The sequence below is a fragment of the Piliocolobus tephrosceles genome, chromosome 4, assembly GCF_002776525.5.
Source record: "Piliocolobus tephrosceles isolate RC106 chromosome 4, ASM277652v3, whole genome shotgun sequence".
In the NCBI taxonomy this organism is placed as follows: domain Eukaryota; kingdom Metazoa; phylum Chordata; class Mammalia; order Primates; family Cercopithecidae; genus Piliocolobus; species Piliocolobus tephrosceles.
In genome coordinates this window covers 157,671,906-157,691,451 of record NC_045437.1, presented here as the reverse complement: position 1 = coordinate 157,691,451, position 19,546 = coordinate 157,671,906, and the positions used below count along the sequence as shown (strand labels likewise).

The following is a 19,546-nucleotide window of genomic DNA, read 5'->3' as shown; positions in this document are numbered from 1 at the left end:
AGGAAGTGGAACTGGCCTTCAGCGTTCAGGCAGTGGACATGTACCCTTAAATAACCTGGCAGGGACCTGTCACACTGCATAGGTAGTTCTTAACTTGTGGCCCCATTTTTGCCCTAAGGCAGCACAGAGTCTAGCCGAGACGAAAATCGCTGAGGTTGGAGATGAAAACAAAAGGCTTTGGTTCATCTAGATCTAGATCCTTGAGGAATCGCCATACTGTTTTCCATAATGGTTGAACTAGTTTACAATCCCACCAACAGTGTAAAAGTGTTCCTATTTCTCCACATCCTCTCCAGCACCTGTTGTTTTCTGACTTTTTAATGATTGCCATTCTAACTGGTGTGAGATGGTATCTCATTGTGGTTTTGATTTGCATTTCTCTGATGGCCAGTGATGATGAGCATTTTTTCATGTGTCTGTTGGCTGTATGAATGTCTTCTTTTGAGAAATGTCTGTTCATATCCTTTGCTCACTTTTTGATGGGGTTGTTTGTTTTTTTCTTGTAAATTTGTTTGAGTTCTTTGTAGATTCTGGATATTAGCCCTTTGTCAGATGAGTAGATTGCAAAAATTTTCTCCCATTCTGTAGGTTGCCTGTTCACTCTGATGGTAGTTTCTTTTGCTGTGCAGAAGCTCTTTAGTTTAATGAGATCCCATTTGTCAATTTTGGCTTTTGCTGCCGTTGCTTTTGGTGTTTCAGACATGAAGTCCTTCCCCATGCCTATGTCCTGAATGGTACCACCTAGGTTTTCTTCTAGGGTTTTTATGGTATTAGGTCTAACATTTAAGTCTCTAATCCATCTTGAATTAATTTTCGTATAAGGAATAAGGAAAAGATCCAGTTTCAGCTTTCTACTTATGGCTAGCCAATTTTCCCAGCGCCATTTATGACCCAGCCATCCCACTACTGGGTATATACCCAAAGGATTATAAATCATTCTGCTATAAAGACACATGCACACGTATGTTTATTGCGGCACTATTCACAATAGCAAAGACTTGGAATCAACCCAAATGTCCATCTGTGACAGACTGGATTAAGAAAATGTGGCACATATACACCATGGAATATTATGCAGCCATAAAAAAGGATGAGTTTGCGTCCTTTGTAGGGACATGGATGCAGCTGGAAATCATCATTCTTAGCAAACTATCACAAGAACAGAAAACCAAACACCGCATGTTCTCACTCATAGGTGGGAACTGAACAATGACATCACTTGTACTCGGGAAGGGGAACATCACACATCGGGGCCTATCATAGGGAGGGGGCAGGAGGGAGGGATTGCGTTGGGAGTTATACCTGATATAAATGACGAATTGATGGGTGCTGACGAGTTGATGGGTGCAGCACACCAACATGGCACAGGTATACATATGTAACAAACCTGCACGTTATGCACATGTACCCTAGAACTTAAAGTATAATAATAAAATAAAATAAAATAAAAATAAAAAATAAAAAATAAAAGGCTTTGGTTGAGATGGTAAAGGAGGCCCTTAAGAGTGGTGGAATCAGTGTAACCAGAAGGCAGTGCTGGAGTCGGTCTCATGAACTAGGGGGTTTCTTCTTGGCATTCCCCTTTTCATTTTGTCAAGTGTTTTATCCAGGTTTGGCATGGCATAGTTCTGAGCCAGATACATTCCAATCACATTGCCAAAGTAAATTCAAGCAGGAACTGGAGCGTGATGTCGGCAGGGAGGATGGGGAAGGCAGGGAGGGCGCAAAAGGCAGCTGCAGCTCTTCGGGCTGGTCTGAGATTTTGCCCCTTTTTTTTTTTTTTGAGACAGAGTCTCACTCTGTTGCCCAGGCTGGAGTGCAGTGGTGCGATCTTGGCTCATTGCAACCTCCGCCTCCCGGGTTTAAGCAATTCTCTGCCTCAGCCTCCCGAGTAGCTAGGATTACAGGTGCATGCCACCATGCCTGGCTAACTTTTGTATTTTTAGTAAAGACGGGGTTTCACCATCTTGGCCAGGCTGGTCTTGAACTCCTCACTTCATGATCCACCCACCTGGGCCTCCCAAAGTGCTAGGATTACCGGCGTGAGCCACCGCACCCGGCCTTTGCACTCTTACATTGGCTTCCCTTCTTTCCTGTTTTACTCTCCCCAGTCACTTATTCCTGTTCCTTTGGATCCATTCCCAAATAAATCACATACACAAAAACTCTTGACTCAGGCTTTGCTTTCGGGAGGAAACCTGGGCTAAGACAGTCGACATAAGAGCGGTCCTAGAAGGCAGACCTGCAAGGAAGGGATTCACAGCTGTGATGGCTCTACTTTCTACAATGGAGTCATGGCCCTCATAGGAAACATACGGAACCCTGGAACACAGAATGGGAACATTTGAGTAGATTAATGTGAGAATTTTGAATTCCTGGATTCCCCTAAACCTTCAAGGCCAGTAGAAGCAGCTATCTTTCTCCTGCTATAGGAGACAAGCCTCTCCTTGCCTGGAATCCTGCCAAGACTCCTCCTAAGGCAAGTGGCCCCAAAGTGGTGCTTATTCTCCTTGATATCCCCTACCTCCCTTCATTGCCTGCAGACCAATAACCAGGGTTAGGTCTCAGCACAGCCTAAGTGGAGAAATATAGTGTCTGACTTATAAGCAAACAGCATACACATTGAAAAAATTACAGGACCTATGTTCTGGCAGGAACAGGGATAACAGGGGTATGAGGAGAGGGGTGTGAGAATGTATCAATCTGGGGGCACTCTCATTATGCAGGGATTAACATCCAAGCAAGGATACATAAAACCATTCTGACATGCTTCTGAGACACTTCTTTGAAACTTGGACACAATTACGACCTTCGGAAATGAAGTAGAGACGCCAGAACTTCCTTGGCAGAATACCGAAGGAGCCAGAAGGCTCAGAGGGATAAGCATGTTAGACTGTAGTTATTAGGCAAGACCAGAGAACCTACTAGAAGACTACATTCCCATGGGAAGTCCAGAGGCCACTCTTTTCACTGAGGTAACACAACATGTAAAGGTGAGGAATCCTTAGTGTCAGTGGGGATGGTAGGACTCAGGAATTGCAGAGACCAGATGGGTAACGATCAACAGAGGCAGGGTAGATATAATAATTACCATAAAACCAAATGGCAACCAGAATGCTTTCACCTATAGGGTCTATCTGTGGCAATAGCTAATAGACTATAGTGTCCCTAGGAGTTAACTAAATTGGCAGATGACTGGGTGTTACATGACTGTAACAGCAGCAATCCCCAAAATCAAGAGCTCATGAGCAGAAGGCAGATGCCAGCTGCCATAATGGGAAATAGTATTTCCTCATAAATTTCCTCGATCTAGGCCAGTTCTCAGGCTCAGAGCCTATTGATTTAAGGAATGGTCAAGTCTTTTTATAGAAGAGCCCTCCAATGCTGCCAAAAGTAGACAAGATAAGTATTTCCCCAATCTTTCCACATGAGGGATCTGTGGCCTTTTATCAGAGTAACTCTGGTCAGGGAGAAGAAAAAGAACCAGACTTTCAAAGGTACAGAGTATGAGCTGGCATCAATGCTGGGGGGAAACACTATCATGGTCCCCCCATGAAAGACGCTCGTGAAAGCCAGGTAAATGGAGTACTCATGCAAACAGATCCAAGAAGTCTGAAGATCCACACTGTACTAATTTCCTTATCCCTAAGTAAATAACTGGGACAGATACTCTAGCAACTGGCAGTACCCTAACATTTACTCCCTATTTTATTAAGAGCCATTAAGGTAGGAAGGGCCAAATGAAAGCCCCTGAGACTTACCCTCACCTTTCTTATTAATTTATTAAATGAGAAGTAAAACCACATCCTGGGTGGTATTGCAGAGATTAATTTCAACATCAAATATTTTCTTCTTAATATCCTTCAGTCAGGTGGATGAAAAACTGTTTGCTTTTATGTGGGAATAACAGCAGCACATATTCACTCTCTTGCCTCTGGGCTATGTTAATTCTTCTCTCTGTCACAACACAGTATCTAGCAACTCTGATTGTCTCAATATTCCATTAAACATCATGGGAGTCCACTCTATTGATGACCTAATGCTAATCTGACCTAGTAAGCAAGAAGCAGCAAGAACTCTAGATGTCCTAGTAAAGACATGGGCATGCCAAAGGATAGAAGATAAAAATATGAAGATTCAGGGCATTCATATTGTTCAGATTTTTTCTTACCTTTTTGTTCTAGAATAAGTTAAATGGATGTAAAAGTAGACAAACTAGTAAAACGAATCCCTAGAACCACTATTCATAGCCCATTTTATTTCATCTATATCCCCACCAACTTCTTCTATCCCATATTATTTTGAAACAAACGGGTAAAGTTATCAGGGATCAGTAGTCATACCAGGTTATCCCCTGTAAAGTAAAGGCAAGTTGTTGAGCTCTGTATCTTCCAACACTAAGGCGTAGTGCTTGGTGGAGTATTCTTCTGACCCATCTATTGGGTGCCCCTGAAGGCTCTCAGTTTCGGGTGAAACTGAGGAGAGAGCTGTACAGTGTGTCCAACTAGAGAACAAGCTTCTCTACCATTTGGTTCATATAATCCATCTGATACAATGGGGCTAGAGACATACATGATGAATAAGGCTGCGGCGCAGAGTCTCTCATATGCCCTAATAAAAGAGTTTCAGCACACATCTCTAAAGTTCTGGAGAAAGGCCATGCAGCAGAGAGTTATTTGACTTTTGAAAAACAGCTGTTTGGCCCCAATAAAAACCAAGAGCCTAGCAATGGGACATCAAGGGTCTATGCAACCAGAGATACCCATTGTAAGCCAGGAATTGTCAGAGTCTATCAAGTCATAAGATTAGGCAGGTTTAAGCCAGACATGGTGGCTCACACCTGTAATCCCAGCACTTTGGGAGGAGGCTGAGGCCAGAGAATTACTTGAGCCCAGGAGCCTAGGAGCCCAGGAGGCAACACGGCAAAACCCCATCTCTAAAAAATATGGAAAGAAAAAAAAAAATTAGCTGGGCATGGTGGTGTTTGCCTATAGTCCCAGCAACCTGGGAGGCTGAAGTAGAAGGATCGCTTGAGCCTAGGGAGGTTGAGGCTGCAGTGAGCTGTGATCGTGCCAGACTTATCAGCAATCCATCATATAATAGGAATGGTAAATTCAGGATCAGGACTAAGCAGGTCAATAGGGTGTTGCATTTAAGTCAACAAAAGGTGGCTTAGACTCCTATGACACTTACCTTGGCTATCGGCTATACCAACCCTTCTGTCTTAGCTCAGACCTACAGCCTTAGTGGGTAGTTCTCTATAACCAATTGATGAAAGGAAAAACAGCCCTGACTCACAGACGGATTAGCTTTAAACATTGATAGTAGTTAAAAAAAAAAATCGTTCCTCTAACATAGCTTCATTTAGTGGGTAGCCCTAAATAACTTTGAAGGGAAATTCCCCTAGTGGGCTAAGCTGTAAGCAGTATACCTATTCATTCATTTTGTATGGAGGACGAAACAATTCCACATAGAGGTTTACATACACTTGTGAGCAATGGCAAATAGTTGAGTGGTATCTGTTCAGCACTCACGTATGTACAACCTGGAAGTGCAAGGAGTTGACCAATGGAGACAGAACTAGGAAACAAATACCTCCTCATTCTATATGGCTCTTTAGAAGTCCCCAGTGGGATTATACCTCAGTAACCCATAGCAATAGGGATTGAGACAACACTGAGGGGAGGAAAAAGAGCAAGGCACTTGTCTCTGGTGCAAATTTAAGGAGGCACCAAGAAATTCAGTAACCCAGATTAATTATACTTAATGCAATATTTTTAAAAATAGAAATTAATGCAAATACCCATGATGAACACAATATCAAAATTTTAAGTAAAGACAGGCTCAGTATTGCTAATTTTCCCTTTATTCTTAGGCTCCATTAGGGCTTCACACAGTACTCTTACTGATCCTGGTCATCACCAATAACCATCTCAATTTCAGTCTACGTGGGCTTCACCTCCCTCCCCCTTCACTCTCCTCCCTAGTCCCTCGCTTCTGTTTTATGGTATCACTACTCAAAATAAACGATCTTATGTAAGTTCTTGTCTCCAACTTTGCTCTATTATTTGGGGTAGAGTAGGGAGATGAAACCCAAGCTAAGTAAGATAATGACCATAATATTTTGTTCGAAGAAGGATACTTGTGAAAATACAGGAGGCTCTATTAATAATTTCACTGGATTAATAGGCATAAATCAGAGCTGTCCTAGCACATCAGGATGTATAGTCTTATTACAGGTAGGAAACTGAGGTTCCAATCCTGAGGAGGGGTCAGACTGGAAGCTACACAAAAAGAGGCAGAAATGTCCCTCCGCCTCTTAAACCGGGCCTGGAGAAACAAACACACTTGTGCAAAATCTCCGAAAGGTGAGCTCTTCACCCTGTCAGTTTTATCTGCCTCGTGAACCCCAGGGCTCAGGCTCCAGCCTCGGGCTAGCTCACACAACAGCAGACAGGCCTTAGGTCTGGGCACTGAGCAAAAAAAAAATTAAAAAAAGGAGGCTGTGGTCCCTGCTTTAGTTACCCTGCTGGGTCTGAGCGCCAAATCGGATCTCCTCCTTCTCTTTCCCTCCCTCCCTCCTTCTGTTCCTGGACTGGGGACAGGCCCTTCTGCAAACAAAAGCCTTCCAGTCGGAGAAAGCTCTGGCAGCCTGACACGATAAAGCGCCCTGGGGGCGTGAGGAGAGCAGGGGCTCAAAATCAGAACCCAGCGTGATGACAGTGCCTCCATGACTGTGCTCCCGCAATGGGCAGGCTCCATGTCCTGGCGCCCGCCCGCCCATGGACCCGGCGAGGGCTTCCAGGCTGGGCTCAGCCATTCCGCCGGCGTGCGGGGGAGGAAACTCGCCTCCCGGGCACTCGGTTGTCTCCTGCCCCCGCCCTCCCTCCGGTCCGGGCCCATCTCTGACGTAGTGTGACCTTGCTCATCCCTTCCAGGCTGTGGGCCTGTTTTCCCCGTGCAAGGTGAGGGTCCTGGCTGTCCGGGCGCCGCCAGGGGTGACTGAATTGAGCTCTCCTAGGACTCGTGGGAAATGAGCTCCCTGTCGGCGTGTACCAGCTGCCTGCGCCAGGCGCCACAGAACAGGGCGCGCTCCTGCCGCTCCGCCGCCCGCAGAAGTTTCCCGGGAATCGACTCCACCGACTCGCCCCTCCGCGCCCCGCGCGTGGCCGCCTAAGCTCAGCCTCCAGATTAGAGGAGACCGCGGAGGGAACCCTGCAGGGGTCTGGGCCCGGGGCTAAGCGACCCGAGCAGGTCGAGGGCCGACCTCTCCGAGACCTTGCTCTCCGGCGTCGGCTCCTCGCTTGCGCCCGCCCTACCCCGTGGGGCCCAGGTCTGGGAATCAGCGCTCAGAGGTGGCTGGGGACAGCCGAGAGCGAGCTTCTCACCCGGCACGCGGGCGGAATGGCTGAGCCCAGCGTGGAAGACCCCGTCAGGTCCTTGAGGGCGGGCGGGCGCGCGGAGCACTGGGCGGAGAAAGCCGGGAGCCCAGCCCCTTCCCAGCGCCCTCCCTTCCCAGCGCCGGGCCAGGGATGGGGGTGTGGTCCCAAGTGTACAGTGGCATCAAGCTCGGCGCAGAGCTCCCGGAACGCTCCAGCGCCCTCAGCCTGTTTCCCAGGACCGGTCCCCGGCTGCGCGCCCCAATTTCCAACAGCCTGCCTGTCCCCCGGGAACGTTCTGACATCCTTGGGGAGCCCCCAGCTACGCGACACTGTCCCGAGAACGCTCTCATCACCCGTAGTTGCAAGTTTCGGAGCGGCAGTGGGAAGCATGCGGGACTACGACGAGGTGACCGCCTTCCTGGGCGAGTGGGGGCCCTTCCAGCGGCTCATCTTCTTCCTGCTCAGCGCCAGCATCATCCCCAATGGCTTCAATGGTATGTCAGTCGTGTTCCTGGCGGGGACCCCAGAGCACCGCTGCCGGGTGCCTGACGCCGCGAACCTGAGCAGCTCCTGGCGCAACAACAGTATCCCGCTGCGGCTGCTGGACGGCCGCGAGGTGCTCCACAGCTGCCGCCGCTACCGGCTCGCCACCATCGCCAACTTCTCGGCGCTCGGGCTAGAGCCGGGGCGCGACGTGGACCTGGGACAGCTGGAGCAGGAGAGCTGCCTGGATGGCTGGGAGTTCAGCCAAGACGTCTACTGGTCCACCGTCGTGACTGAGGTGGGTGCCAGGCCGAGACCGGGGACCCGGGAGTGCCTGACCCTCCCTCTGCGTCAGCCCCACTTGAGACTCCCTGCGCACTGCCCGGGTCAGCGCTCCCCTCCCCTTCAAACCTGCTGTTCATACTTCCAGCAGCGGGTGTGCACCCCAAGAAAGAATAGGACTCACATGAGGCGCATTCCTGGGTCGTTTCTGTCCAATAAGGAGGTGATGGAGAAGGGAGTTTGTCACCAACTGTCTTTTCATTTCCGATTTTCACAACAAATGAAGTTCTCCAAGAACCTAGATGTGGCCCTGGGGGAAGCGCAGCCCCAGGCTACCCAGACGCACTGCTTGAGTCACCTTCCTGCCAGGCATGGAAGGAGGGGTGTGAGGGACCTTGTTACTGGGCAGGGCGGGGCCAAATCTTGTCTGTTCATTGGCCACAGACTTCTGGAGGCATCAGGAGGTGTACTGCTGTACCACATACTTGTGAGGTTTGGGGTCCTGTCCTGAGGCCCCAGTTTCTCTAAGACAGCAGATGACCTCCCAAGGCTCATTGGGTGCAAGGAAACAGAGAAGGCGAAACCCCAGCTGGAAGCCCTGGCACTCAGGGACCTCTCTGATCAGTTGGCAGGCAGGGGCTGTAGCCCCTCAGTACCCTGCGTGGTTAGTGGCAGGTTTTCTAAGCTCCAGGAATGAGGATGCACACACACTTCCCTGATTTTCCTGCTTCACATCTGGTAAGGACCTGGGTCGGGATCCACCTTCCTTCTGAGGAGAGCATCCTCATGGAGCCATTGCCTGCTATTGGTCAGGCAGGCAGGATTTCCCTGCGCTAAGTCCCTCCTCCGCCTTGTGCTCCTCCCAAGAAAAACCTGAGTGGCCTCTGCTAGTCGCTTATCCCTTTCCTTCAGCACAGTATAGCAGTCATCAGACATTGTGTCCAGCCTTGTGCTGGGCACTAAGGTGTGGATATCTGGGGTGTGGAGCCTGCCCTCAGATGCCCATGGGGCACACTGGCTGTGTTACTGAGAAGGCTAACATTAACCCCGGTTAGCAATAGGGTTCTGGAACTCAAATTCAAGTCCTGCCTTGCTTGCTATGTGACCCGGGATAAATAAATCACCCTCTCTGTGGGACAATAAGCAGAGGAAATACTCTAAGAAGGGGTGATACGATTTTAGCTGAGTCCGAAAATGTGAGCAAGGCCTGTCTAGGCAAGAATATGGGAAATTCAGGGAATGGAATTCTCATACATCAGAGTGGCTGGAACTCAAGGGATGACAGATACGACAGATGAGACTAGAAATGGCCACGGGGGCTAGTTCATAGTGGCCTCCTACATATACTGAAGAGCTGACTTTATTCAGAGGACAGTGAGGAAATAGTAAGCATTCTAAGGCCAGGTTTGTGCTTTTGGAAAGAGCTCACTCTAGCTGCTATGATAAACAAGAAGACCAGTGAGGAAGTTGTGAAACTCTCCTCTGCAAGAGAATGGTGGTCAGCCAGGCGTGGTGGCTGTGGAATCTGTGATACCTGTGGGAAGTGGGCTCAGCCCAGGGACTGCCTTTGGACCCCCCAGCACTGGCACCATACCTACCCTGGGCCCTAAGGTAGCCATGCCTCTCTGGCTTTGCTCCCCTAGCAGGGGCTGTAGTGCTTGCCCACTCCCTGCCCACAGCATGGCCTGGGAGCAGCTAAGACTGGGGCCAGCCCATCCCACGTCGATTCCTGAAAGTGTTATCAGTGCCTGTTATGGAGGCTGGGCCCACGAGCAGCAGGCTTCCCCGGCAGCTGGGCTGACCTGTCTGCTTTTCCATCGCTCACTGGTTTTGTTCACTGTAGGGTGTGAGGGGTGGGCAGCTGCTGGCCTCCAAGTCCATAGCTACCCATGTTGTGCCCTGTTCACAGGGACCTCTAAGGATGTACATCATCACACATTCACACGCATGCACCAGGATTTGCTTTTTTCGGCAGCTTTTCCCTTCCTGGCTTCCTTTTTGAGTGGTGGGAGTAAAATAAAAAGCAACTAGGGGGCGGGCGCAGTGGCTCATGCCTGTAATCCCAGTACTTTGGGAGGCCGAGATGGGCAGATTACTTGAGGTCAGGAGTTTGAGACTAGCCTGGCCAACATGGTGAAATCCTGTCTCTACTAAAAATACAAAAATTAGCTGGGAATGGTGGTGCACCCCTGTAGTCCCAGCTACTCGGGAGGCTGAGGCAGGAGAATCACTTGAACCTGGGAGACAGAGGTGGCAGTGAGCTGAGATCGCACCACAGCACTCCAGCCTGGGTGACAGAGCCAGACTCTGTCTCAAACAAAAACAAAAACAAAAACAAAAAAAACTGGGCTCTGTGGGCTCTGGTGGTTGGGAGGAGGAGGGAAGGAAGCAAGTACCAGGGTGAGCAGGATGGATGAATGGCTCTCCCCAGAGGAGCGGCAGCACACAGAGTTCTGGAGTCAGACTCAATAGAGGGCCAGTTTTGACTCCACTGCCAACCACCTGGCTGACTCCAGGCAGGTTACTTCACTGATGAAAGCCTCAGTTTCCGTGTCTATAAATCAGGGGTAGAAGCAGATGAAAAGAGGCTCAACATCACTCATCGCTATAGGGAAATGCAAATGAAAACCATAATGAGGTACCACTTTGTACCCTTAAAGATTGCTACTACAAAACAAACAAACAAAAAGAAAAAAAAACACCAGAAATCCACTTTGGGAAGCCAAGGCAGGAGGATTGCTTGGGGCCAGGAGTTCAAGACAGCCCTGGGCAACATAGCAAGACCCCATCTCTACAAAAAAAAAAAAAATTAGCCAGGCATGAGGGCATGCGACTGTAGTTCCAGCTTCTCAGGAGGCTGGGGCAGGAGGATCACTTGGGCCCAAGAGTTCGAGGTTGCGGTGAGCTATGACCATACCTCTGCACTCCAGCCTGGGTGACCCCACCTCTAAAAATGTGTTTTTTGTTTTTTTTTTTAAACACAGAAAATAACAAGTGTTAGTGAGGATGTAGAGAAATTGGAACCCTTGTTCATTCCTAGTGGAAGTGTAAAATGGTGCAGCCACTACAGAAAATAATACCGTGGTCCCTAAAAAAATTAAAAATTAAAAAACTAATCCTGGATATATGTCCAAAATAATTGAAACAGGGCCTCAAACAGACATTTGCGCACCATGTCTATGGTAGCATTATTCACAACAGTCAAAAGGTGAAAGCAACCCAAGTGTCCTTCCACAGACAAATGGATAAACATAATGTGTTATATGCGCACAAAGGACGATTATTCAGCTTTAAAAAGGAAGGAAATTCTGATACATGCTACAACATGGATGAACCTTGAGGAGACTACACTTAGTGAAATAAGCCAGTCACAAGACAAACTATTGTCTGATTTCACTTCAAGAGCAGTCACACTCACAGAAACAGAAAGTAAATGGTGGTTGCCAGGGACTGGAAGAAGGAAGGAGCAGGGAGTTGTTTCATGGGTATAGAGTTTCAGTTTTGTAAGATGAAAATAGTGTTGGAGATTGATTGCACAACAGTGTGAATGCTTCTGAACTGTACACTTAAAAATGGCTAAGACGGTAAATCGTATATTATGTGTACTTTATCTCAGTTTTCGAAATGGGGATACTAAGAGAAGCCGCCTTATCTGGGTTGTTGGGAGGACTCAGTGAGAGAATGCCCCACGCCCCATCTGGCGGTGGCCAGCACAGAGTGTGGCACCAGCAAATGGGCTTCCTAGGTGGGTGGTAAGGAGTGGTAAGGGCAGGACCTCAGCACCCTCTTTGCCTTCTACACTGGCTGGGCACAGTGGGCATGGTGGGAGCTGTTCTAAAGTCCAGATTGTGGCCTGTGTAATAGGTGATGGGACTTGCTGGAGGCCGAGCCCCTCTCCCCACAGTGGCAGTTCCAAGGCTCAGAGAACAGAACATAAGTCCAAACCCATACTGACTTGGCCAGTGCCAGTGGACAGGGCCAAGCCCAGGGCCCCTGAGCAGGTTCTCTGCATCCCAATTGGCACAACACAGGTAGTGGGACTGTCCTCAGATTGTGTCTCTGCCTTCCACCGCTGTGCCAGGATCGCCCAATGGGCATATCCTTAGGGACAGACAAGTCTGCCTGAACTGCCCCCCAACACCTCTTCACAGGAGGACAGGGTTAGCCAGGAACCAAGGACGGCATGCTCTGCTGTAGAAATGCCTTTCATAGTATGCCAGGAGGTAGCAATAAGGTGTCTGAGTTGGGTTTTGCATGAGTGCATTCGTCTGTGTGTGTACATGTGTATAAGGTAGTTTCCTTCTTCAGGGGTTGATTGTGAAGTCCAAGTTTTTCATCCTGTGCAGTTACTAAGAGTCAAATTATTATTATTGTTATTTTTTTTTTAGATGAGTTTCATTCTTGTTGTCCAGGGTGGAGGAGTGCAATGGTGCCGTCTTGGCTCACTGCAACCTTTGCCTCCCGGGTTCAAGCAATTCTCCTGCCTCAGCCTCCCAAGTAGCTGGGATTACAGGGGCCCACGACCACACCCGGCTAGTTGTTTGTTTGTTGTATTTTTAGTAGAGATGGGGTTTCACCATGTTGGCCAGGCTGGTCTCGAACTCCTGACCTAAGGCGATCCACCCGCCTCAGCCTCCCAAAGTGTTGGGATTACAGGAGTGGGCCACCGCACCTGGCCATTATTTTTTAACTTTATTTTGAAATAACTTTAGATTTAGAGAGAGGTTTGAAAATAGTACAGAGATTTCATACATACCCTTTATCCAGCTTTCTCTGATGTTAACAATTTAAATACGCATTATGCATTTATCCAAACCAGGAAATTAACATTGGTTATAATAGTAATAACTGGACTACAGACTTTGTTTGAATTTCACCAGTTTTTCTACTACTGCCCTTTTTCTATTGTAGGATCCCATCCAAAATCCCATGTTGTATTTAGTTGTCATGTCTCAGTGTCCAATCTGTGACTGTTCCTCAGTCTTTCCTTATCTTTCATGATCTTGACATTTTTCTGAGTATTTTGATGAATGCCCCTCAGTTTGGGTTGGCATGATTTTTCTCACAATTAGATTGCGTTATGCACTTTTTGGTAATGATACCATAGAAGTGATGCATTCTCTGGGCATCGTGCCATTGGGTACATGATGCTGATGTGTCTTATTACTGGTGATGTTAACCTTGATCATTTGTCAAGTTGGTGTCTGTGGAATTTCTCTGCTATAAAGGTACTATTTTTTCTTCTGTCACTAATAAATATCTTAAGGGAGGTACTTCGAGATTATACAAAATCCTGTGTCTCCTCAAATTTCTATCCACTGATTTTAGCATTCATCACTAGGCCTTGACTGAAACAACTATTACTGCAGTTTGCCTAGTGGTGATTTTGCATTTTCTGATTCCTTCAATATTTATTAATTGGAACTCTTCCAAGAAGAAGAGCTTCCCCTCCACATCTATTTATTAATGTATGCAGTTGTTAACTTATATCAGTACAGGTTCATACATACTTATTTTATTTCATCAGTTATAAACTAATGCTATCGGTCTTTATTTTGTTGCTCCAGTTATTCTAGCTCAAACCAAGTTTTTTTCACTTTAAGGATAAAGAATGTAGATATCCAGGGTAAGGGCCTTTGTCTGTCTCTGGAGTCAGGGCTAGAGGCATCTGTGTTTGCCCCTGCGGGAGGAGTGCCAGTCATAGCTTGTTGCTAAGTTTTCCATTGGGCAGTAGTTGAGCAGGAACACGAGCAGGGACTGGTGGGACCTGGGTTGGGACTGAAGCTTCTGTTGGAGAAGGAAGGGCCCCAAGCAACCCAGAGTGTCTGATGCTGGGGTCCTCGTCCCTGAGACCTACTGCAGGGGTCAGATCTCAGTCTCCATGGGCATGGCCCTTCATATATAGCCCTCAGGGCCAAAACCTCAGAGAGAAGAGGCCCTGCATGTAAGGAAGCCCAGCAGCCTCCTGCCCTGAGGCTAAAGGAACCGGAAGGGCAACAAATGCCCTGCTCTGGAGAGGGCCTAAGTTCGTTTGCAGGGCCACAGGGCAAGCAGCAGAGGTAATCCTGGCTGGTGGCCAGGGGCTAAGCATGGGCTGGCCTTTGCCTCAAGCATGTCCTCTTCTCCCATGGAACATCATTAGGATATTGACCTTCCCGTCAGTCCATGGGCTGGGAAAACTGAGGCAGTCACCTCTAAGCTGGATACCACTTCTGCCAGGTCTTGTGCTCCAGAGGCCCTGGGGGAACCTTGTATATTAAGGACCAGCCTTCTTTGCAGGCCACCAGTGATCTAAGACAGGGCTGCTGCCACACCATAGAGCCTCCGGTCCTCTTCGGCAGCTGGGCTGCATCCTGTAGGAGCCCATGAGTGGAGCTGCTGGTAGCCCACTGGTAGTGGAGCTACGGAGCCTCCAGCAAAGGGCCTGGACCTCTGGTGGCACTAGCCTTGTGCTTTCCTGGGAACTGGGGTCAGGGTCTGAACAGCAGTAAGACTTACTGATTCCCCACCCATAGCCCAGAGGCGAGCCAGGTTATGTGGAGGAAGATAGGGCCTCTTCCCCTGCTAACAGGGAGCTTCTGGGAGGCATTGAGAGCAGCAAGCAAGGGAATAATGAAACAGACTAACCCTCACGTGTGGCTGCCACTATGTGGGACTTCACTTAGCCACTTAGCGACTCTCAAGGATGCACCTCCCCTGGGGTCTGGGTAGGCCCAGACAAAAGGGGAAAACCTTTCATGATAGGCAGGTTTGTGGAATTTGTTTCTATCAGGCCTGCAGGCTGCCCTGGGACATTGCTTGCGGTCGTGGAAACTGTCAAGATAGCCTGAATATTAACCAAGTTAATCATCCAAGTCCATACTTGGAACTGTCCTCTGGCAGATTCCAAAGGGGATAAGGTGTGGGGGCCTCTGGCTCCAGCCAGCCCAGCGAGACTTCTATTTCCAGTCAATGCTTCAGAAAGTAGATCTTGCCAGAGAGCAGATAGAGGAGACTCAGGGGCTTCCCCTTGCTCTGGCCTGAATGTGCTTCCCTGTTTGTTTATCAGCTGCCTCACCCCAAACTGTTTGCCTCTCTGCTGTGTTCCTCTGACAACAGCCATCAGGATCTCAGAATATGCTTTTGTTCAGAGGCTGCTTCACCCACACCTCCTGCCAAGTTTCTAGATAAACAGACTTTGTCCATCCATCTTGGTGGGCAGCAGAACTCTCAGGCAGAGTCCAAGGTGGCATTTTGATAAAAACAAGGCTTTGGCAGGACTGGTCAGGGGGAGCTGCAGGTACCTTGGGCCTCTAGAAGAACTGTAATTCCTCCCTTATGGCAGGCTGCATTCAATTTAGGTGTAAGGCTAATATAGGTCTGCCTTGTTTTCTAAAGCTGTGTTGTGGTTTTATGCATGTCTCTGGAGTCTAAAAGAAAGGCAAGGATCCCCATTTGGAATGGAGACGGTGTGGAGAGAATGGACATTCTGGGGAAAGGCTGGAATGACCCACATGCTCTAGTAAGAAGCACAGACAGTCCAAGGCTGGTGGCTCCCCCTCAGTGTTTGTAAGACTGAAGGGCAGGTTCAGGCGGCACCTTCCAGAGCTTCCCCTCAGTGCTTGGTGACTGGCACAGACACGATGCCATTTGCTCATGTTTCCCTAATACAGACTGGTAGAGCGGTGGTGGATCCATTGTCAGGATGCAAGGGGCACAGCCACATCCCTGAGTGACCCTTCTCCCTCCCACAGCCCCTCCACTCCCATCCCTATCTTCCCACTCAGACTCACTGGTGGTTCTGCATTGGTGTAGCCTCCAGTGATCACAGAACTCGTCAGTGAGGCTTTTCCATCTGTGGTAGCTTTTTCTTTACCTCTAATCTAAAGAAAGAAAGATACTGAGAACATTTTAAGGTTTAGCAGCCTTCTGGCTTAGTTATTTGTAAATGAAAATATGAGTAGAAGAATTAGATAAACCACAAAATGGGAGAAAATATTGGCAAATCATATATCTGATAAAGGATTTGTACGTAGAATATAAAAAGAACTCTTACAACTCAGCAATAAAAAAGACAACCTGATTTAAAAATGGATAAAATCATTTGCCCGTTTTGGAGAATAGACATTTTCCCAAAGAAATACAAATTAATCAGCACATGAAAAGATTCTCAGACTTAGAAGATAGCAGTGTGAGGAGCGCCAGCGCCATAGACCAGCTCCCCAGTGAAAGAGCCTTAGCTGGTGAAAATACACACACACACATTTACAGTCTCTGGAAGTTGTCCTAAGGGCATACATTTTTTCAAGAAAGTCAACTATATCTTGCAAGAACAGTGGAAGTCTATGATATTTGAGTCACAACCCCTTCAGCCCTCCCTTTCCCCTTCCTCCCAGCACAAGAAAAATGGAAGTTCCACCCTAGGTGGGTATGGCCAAGAAAATAGAGTTCTCTCTCCCATCAGCTTCCAATGAAGGGCTACAGCATCCCACTAAGAGGGACAACCAGTGCCAATCCCCCACCCCATCCCTGTATTCTCTTAACGCCAAACAACAGAAGCTAAAATCCTCGTGAGTGCAATCAGGGGATCATAGGTTCCCATCCTCTACCCACCCCCTATTCATATAGTAGAGACTCTAATCCAGGTGCCACAAGTTGAGAATATTAGAGCCTTGATTGCCCTTATCCCAGGTCATTCATAGGGCAGAGGTTCAACACCAAGCTCCCACTTCCACTCAGTGTTCTACTCATAATGTAGGGTTATCATTCTGAGATAAATGGGCCACTTTCCCTGCCTACCTCTCTACAACAGAAACTCAGAGATTTTGCCCAGAAGGGAGAGATACTCCAAAAGAACAGAGTTCTAAAGCTGTCCCCACAGGAACGAACTTTATTTGAAATAGAGTGTGTGAAAAGGACAGCCTAAGATTGCTCTCAAGAACAATGGAGAATTTAGTGGTAAGCAACTAAGAGGATTCTGGTAACTCCATTAGAGCAATAAGTGAACCATAATGCAGCTAATTTACCAGGAAAAAACAGAAAACAAATAAACAAACAAAACGAGAAAGGGACCGCTGAGAGCAGCCCTTCAAACCTTATAGACTTGCCTCAAAAACTACCACTGTAAAGGGGCTTGACATCAATTGGATTAGACTGTGGGACAATATATGCCCCCAGGGCATTATTGAAATGAATTAGGCAATTGGCTAGCAATTAGTGAAGCTAACAGCTGGGTGTGATACCAGCAGAGACAGACAGCTTAACAGAAAGATCAGTCCGGGCTAGGTGGCTCACTGACTCACGCCTGTAATCCTAGCACTTTGGGAGGCCAAGGCAGGTGCATCATCTGAGGCCAGAGTTCGAGACCAGCCTGGCTAACATGGGGAAACCCCATCTCTACTAAAAATACAAAAATTAGCTGGGCGTGGTGGCAGGTGCCTGTAATCCCAGCTACTCAGGAGGCCAAGGTAGGAGAATTGCTTGAACCCAGGAGGTGGAGGTTGCAGTGAGCCAATATCATGCCACTATATTCCAGCTTGGACAATAGAGTGTGACTTCATCTCAGAAAAAAAAAAGAAGAAGAAAAATCAGGGAAATGGGGGTGGAAGAATGTGACAGTACCTAATTTCTACAAGATTTATTTAAAATGTCCAGTTTTTAACAAAAAAATTACAAGATATGCAGAGAAACAGAAAAATATGACCTATATATGGGGGGAAAATGTGAGCAACAGTAACTGCCTGAGAGGGTCCACATGTCAGATTTTAACAGACTTTAAAGCAACTATCATAAATATGTTCAAAGAATGAAAGGAAGTCATGCTTTTAAAAGTATGATGATAATATTAGACAAATAGAGAATACCAATAAAGAGAGAAAAATTACATTTATATTTTCAAAGCTGAGACAGACATGATGGCATGTGCCTATAGTCCCAGTTACTCAGGAGGCTGAGGTAGGAGGATTGCTTAAGCCCAGGAGTTCAACCCCAGCCTGGGCAACAGAAAGAGACCTTGTCTCTTAAACAAACAAACAAACAAACAAAAGAACTGAATAGAAATTCTGGAGTAAAAATGTACAATAATTAAAATTAAAAAGTAACTCAAGGGCCTTAACAGAAGATTTGAACAGGCAAAAGAAAGAATCAGCAAACTTGAAGACAGAGGATTGGAAATCATGCAATCCAAAAAACACAGGAAAAGGGAATGAAGAAAATGTATAGAGTTTCAGAGAAATGGGGAACACCATTAAATATAGCAATATATGCATAATGGAAATACTAGGAGAGGAGAGAGAAAGAAAAGGGCAGAAAAAAATGCTCAAAGAAATAATGACTGAAAACTTCCCAAATTTCGTGGAAAACATTAATCTACACATTTCTGAAGCTCAACAAACTCCAAATAGAATAATCACAAAGAGATTCACACCCTGATACATCATGGTAAAACTGCTAAAAAAAAAAAAAGACAAAAACAAAGGGAAAATTTTGAAAGCAGCAAATATTTGACTAGGTACATACAAGAGAACTCCAGTAAGATCAACGTTTGACTTCTCATCAGAAACAATAAAGGACAGAAGGCAGTGGAGTGGCATATTCTAAGTGCTGAAGGAAAAAGAAACTGTCAACCAAGAATCATGCATCCAACAAAACTGTCTTTCAAAAATGAGATAAAGAAATTCAAAAATACACAAAACTTGAGAGAATTGTTTCTAGCAGTGATGTCTTACAAGAAATATTAAAGGAGGCACTTCAGGAATAAATTTAACCAAAAATTTGCAAAATGTATACTTTAAAAACTATAAAATGTCATTGAAAGAAATTCCAGAAGCCCTTAAAAAGTGGGAAAGCAGCCAGACGTGGTGGCTCATGCCTGTAATCCCAGCACTTTGGGAGGCCAAGGCTGGTGGATCACGAAGTCAGGAGATCGAGACCATCCTTGCTAACACGGTGAAACCCGTCTCTACTAAAAAATACAAAAAATTAGCCGGGCATAGTGGCGGGTGCCTGTAGTTCCTGCTACTCGGGAGGCTGAGGAAGGAGAATGGCATGAACCTGGGAGGCGGAGCTTGCAGTGAGCTGAGATCGCGCCACTGCACGCCATCCTGGGCCACAGAGCAAGACTCCATCTCAAAAAAAAAAAAACCGTGGAAAAGCATCCCATGTTCTGTTCATGGAGCAGAAGACTGATTGTTAGTATGGCAGTGCTCTCCAAATTGATCAATAGAGTCAATGCAAAAGATGTTCAATATTAGTAATTAGAGAAATGCAATCAAAACCACAATGAGATACCTCTTTACACCCACTATGATGACGAAAATTAAAGACACACAATAACAGTACTGGTAGGAATGTGGACAAATTGAAACCCTCATTCATTGCTATTGGGATTGTAAAATGGTGTAGCCACTTTGGAAAGCAGA

At 47.0% G+C, this 19,546-nt stretch overlaps 1 protein-coding gene across 1 annotated transcript in view; it reads left to right on the top strand.

The window, feature by feature from the left end:
• Positions 1–7,544: 7,544 nt before the first annotated feature.
• Positions 7,545–19,546, top strand: part of SLC22A4 (solute carrier family 22 member 4) — a 48,994-nt gene continuing 36,992 nt past the window's right edge. The window contains exon 1 of the mRNA XM_023196458.2: positions 7,545–8,163. Within this exon, the coding sequence (XP_023052226.2) occupies positions 7,771–8,163 (393 nt within the window). The 5' untranslated portion in view covers positions 7,545–7,770. The remainder of the gene's footprint in view (positions 8,164–19,546) is intronic.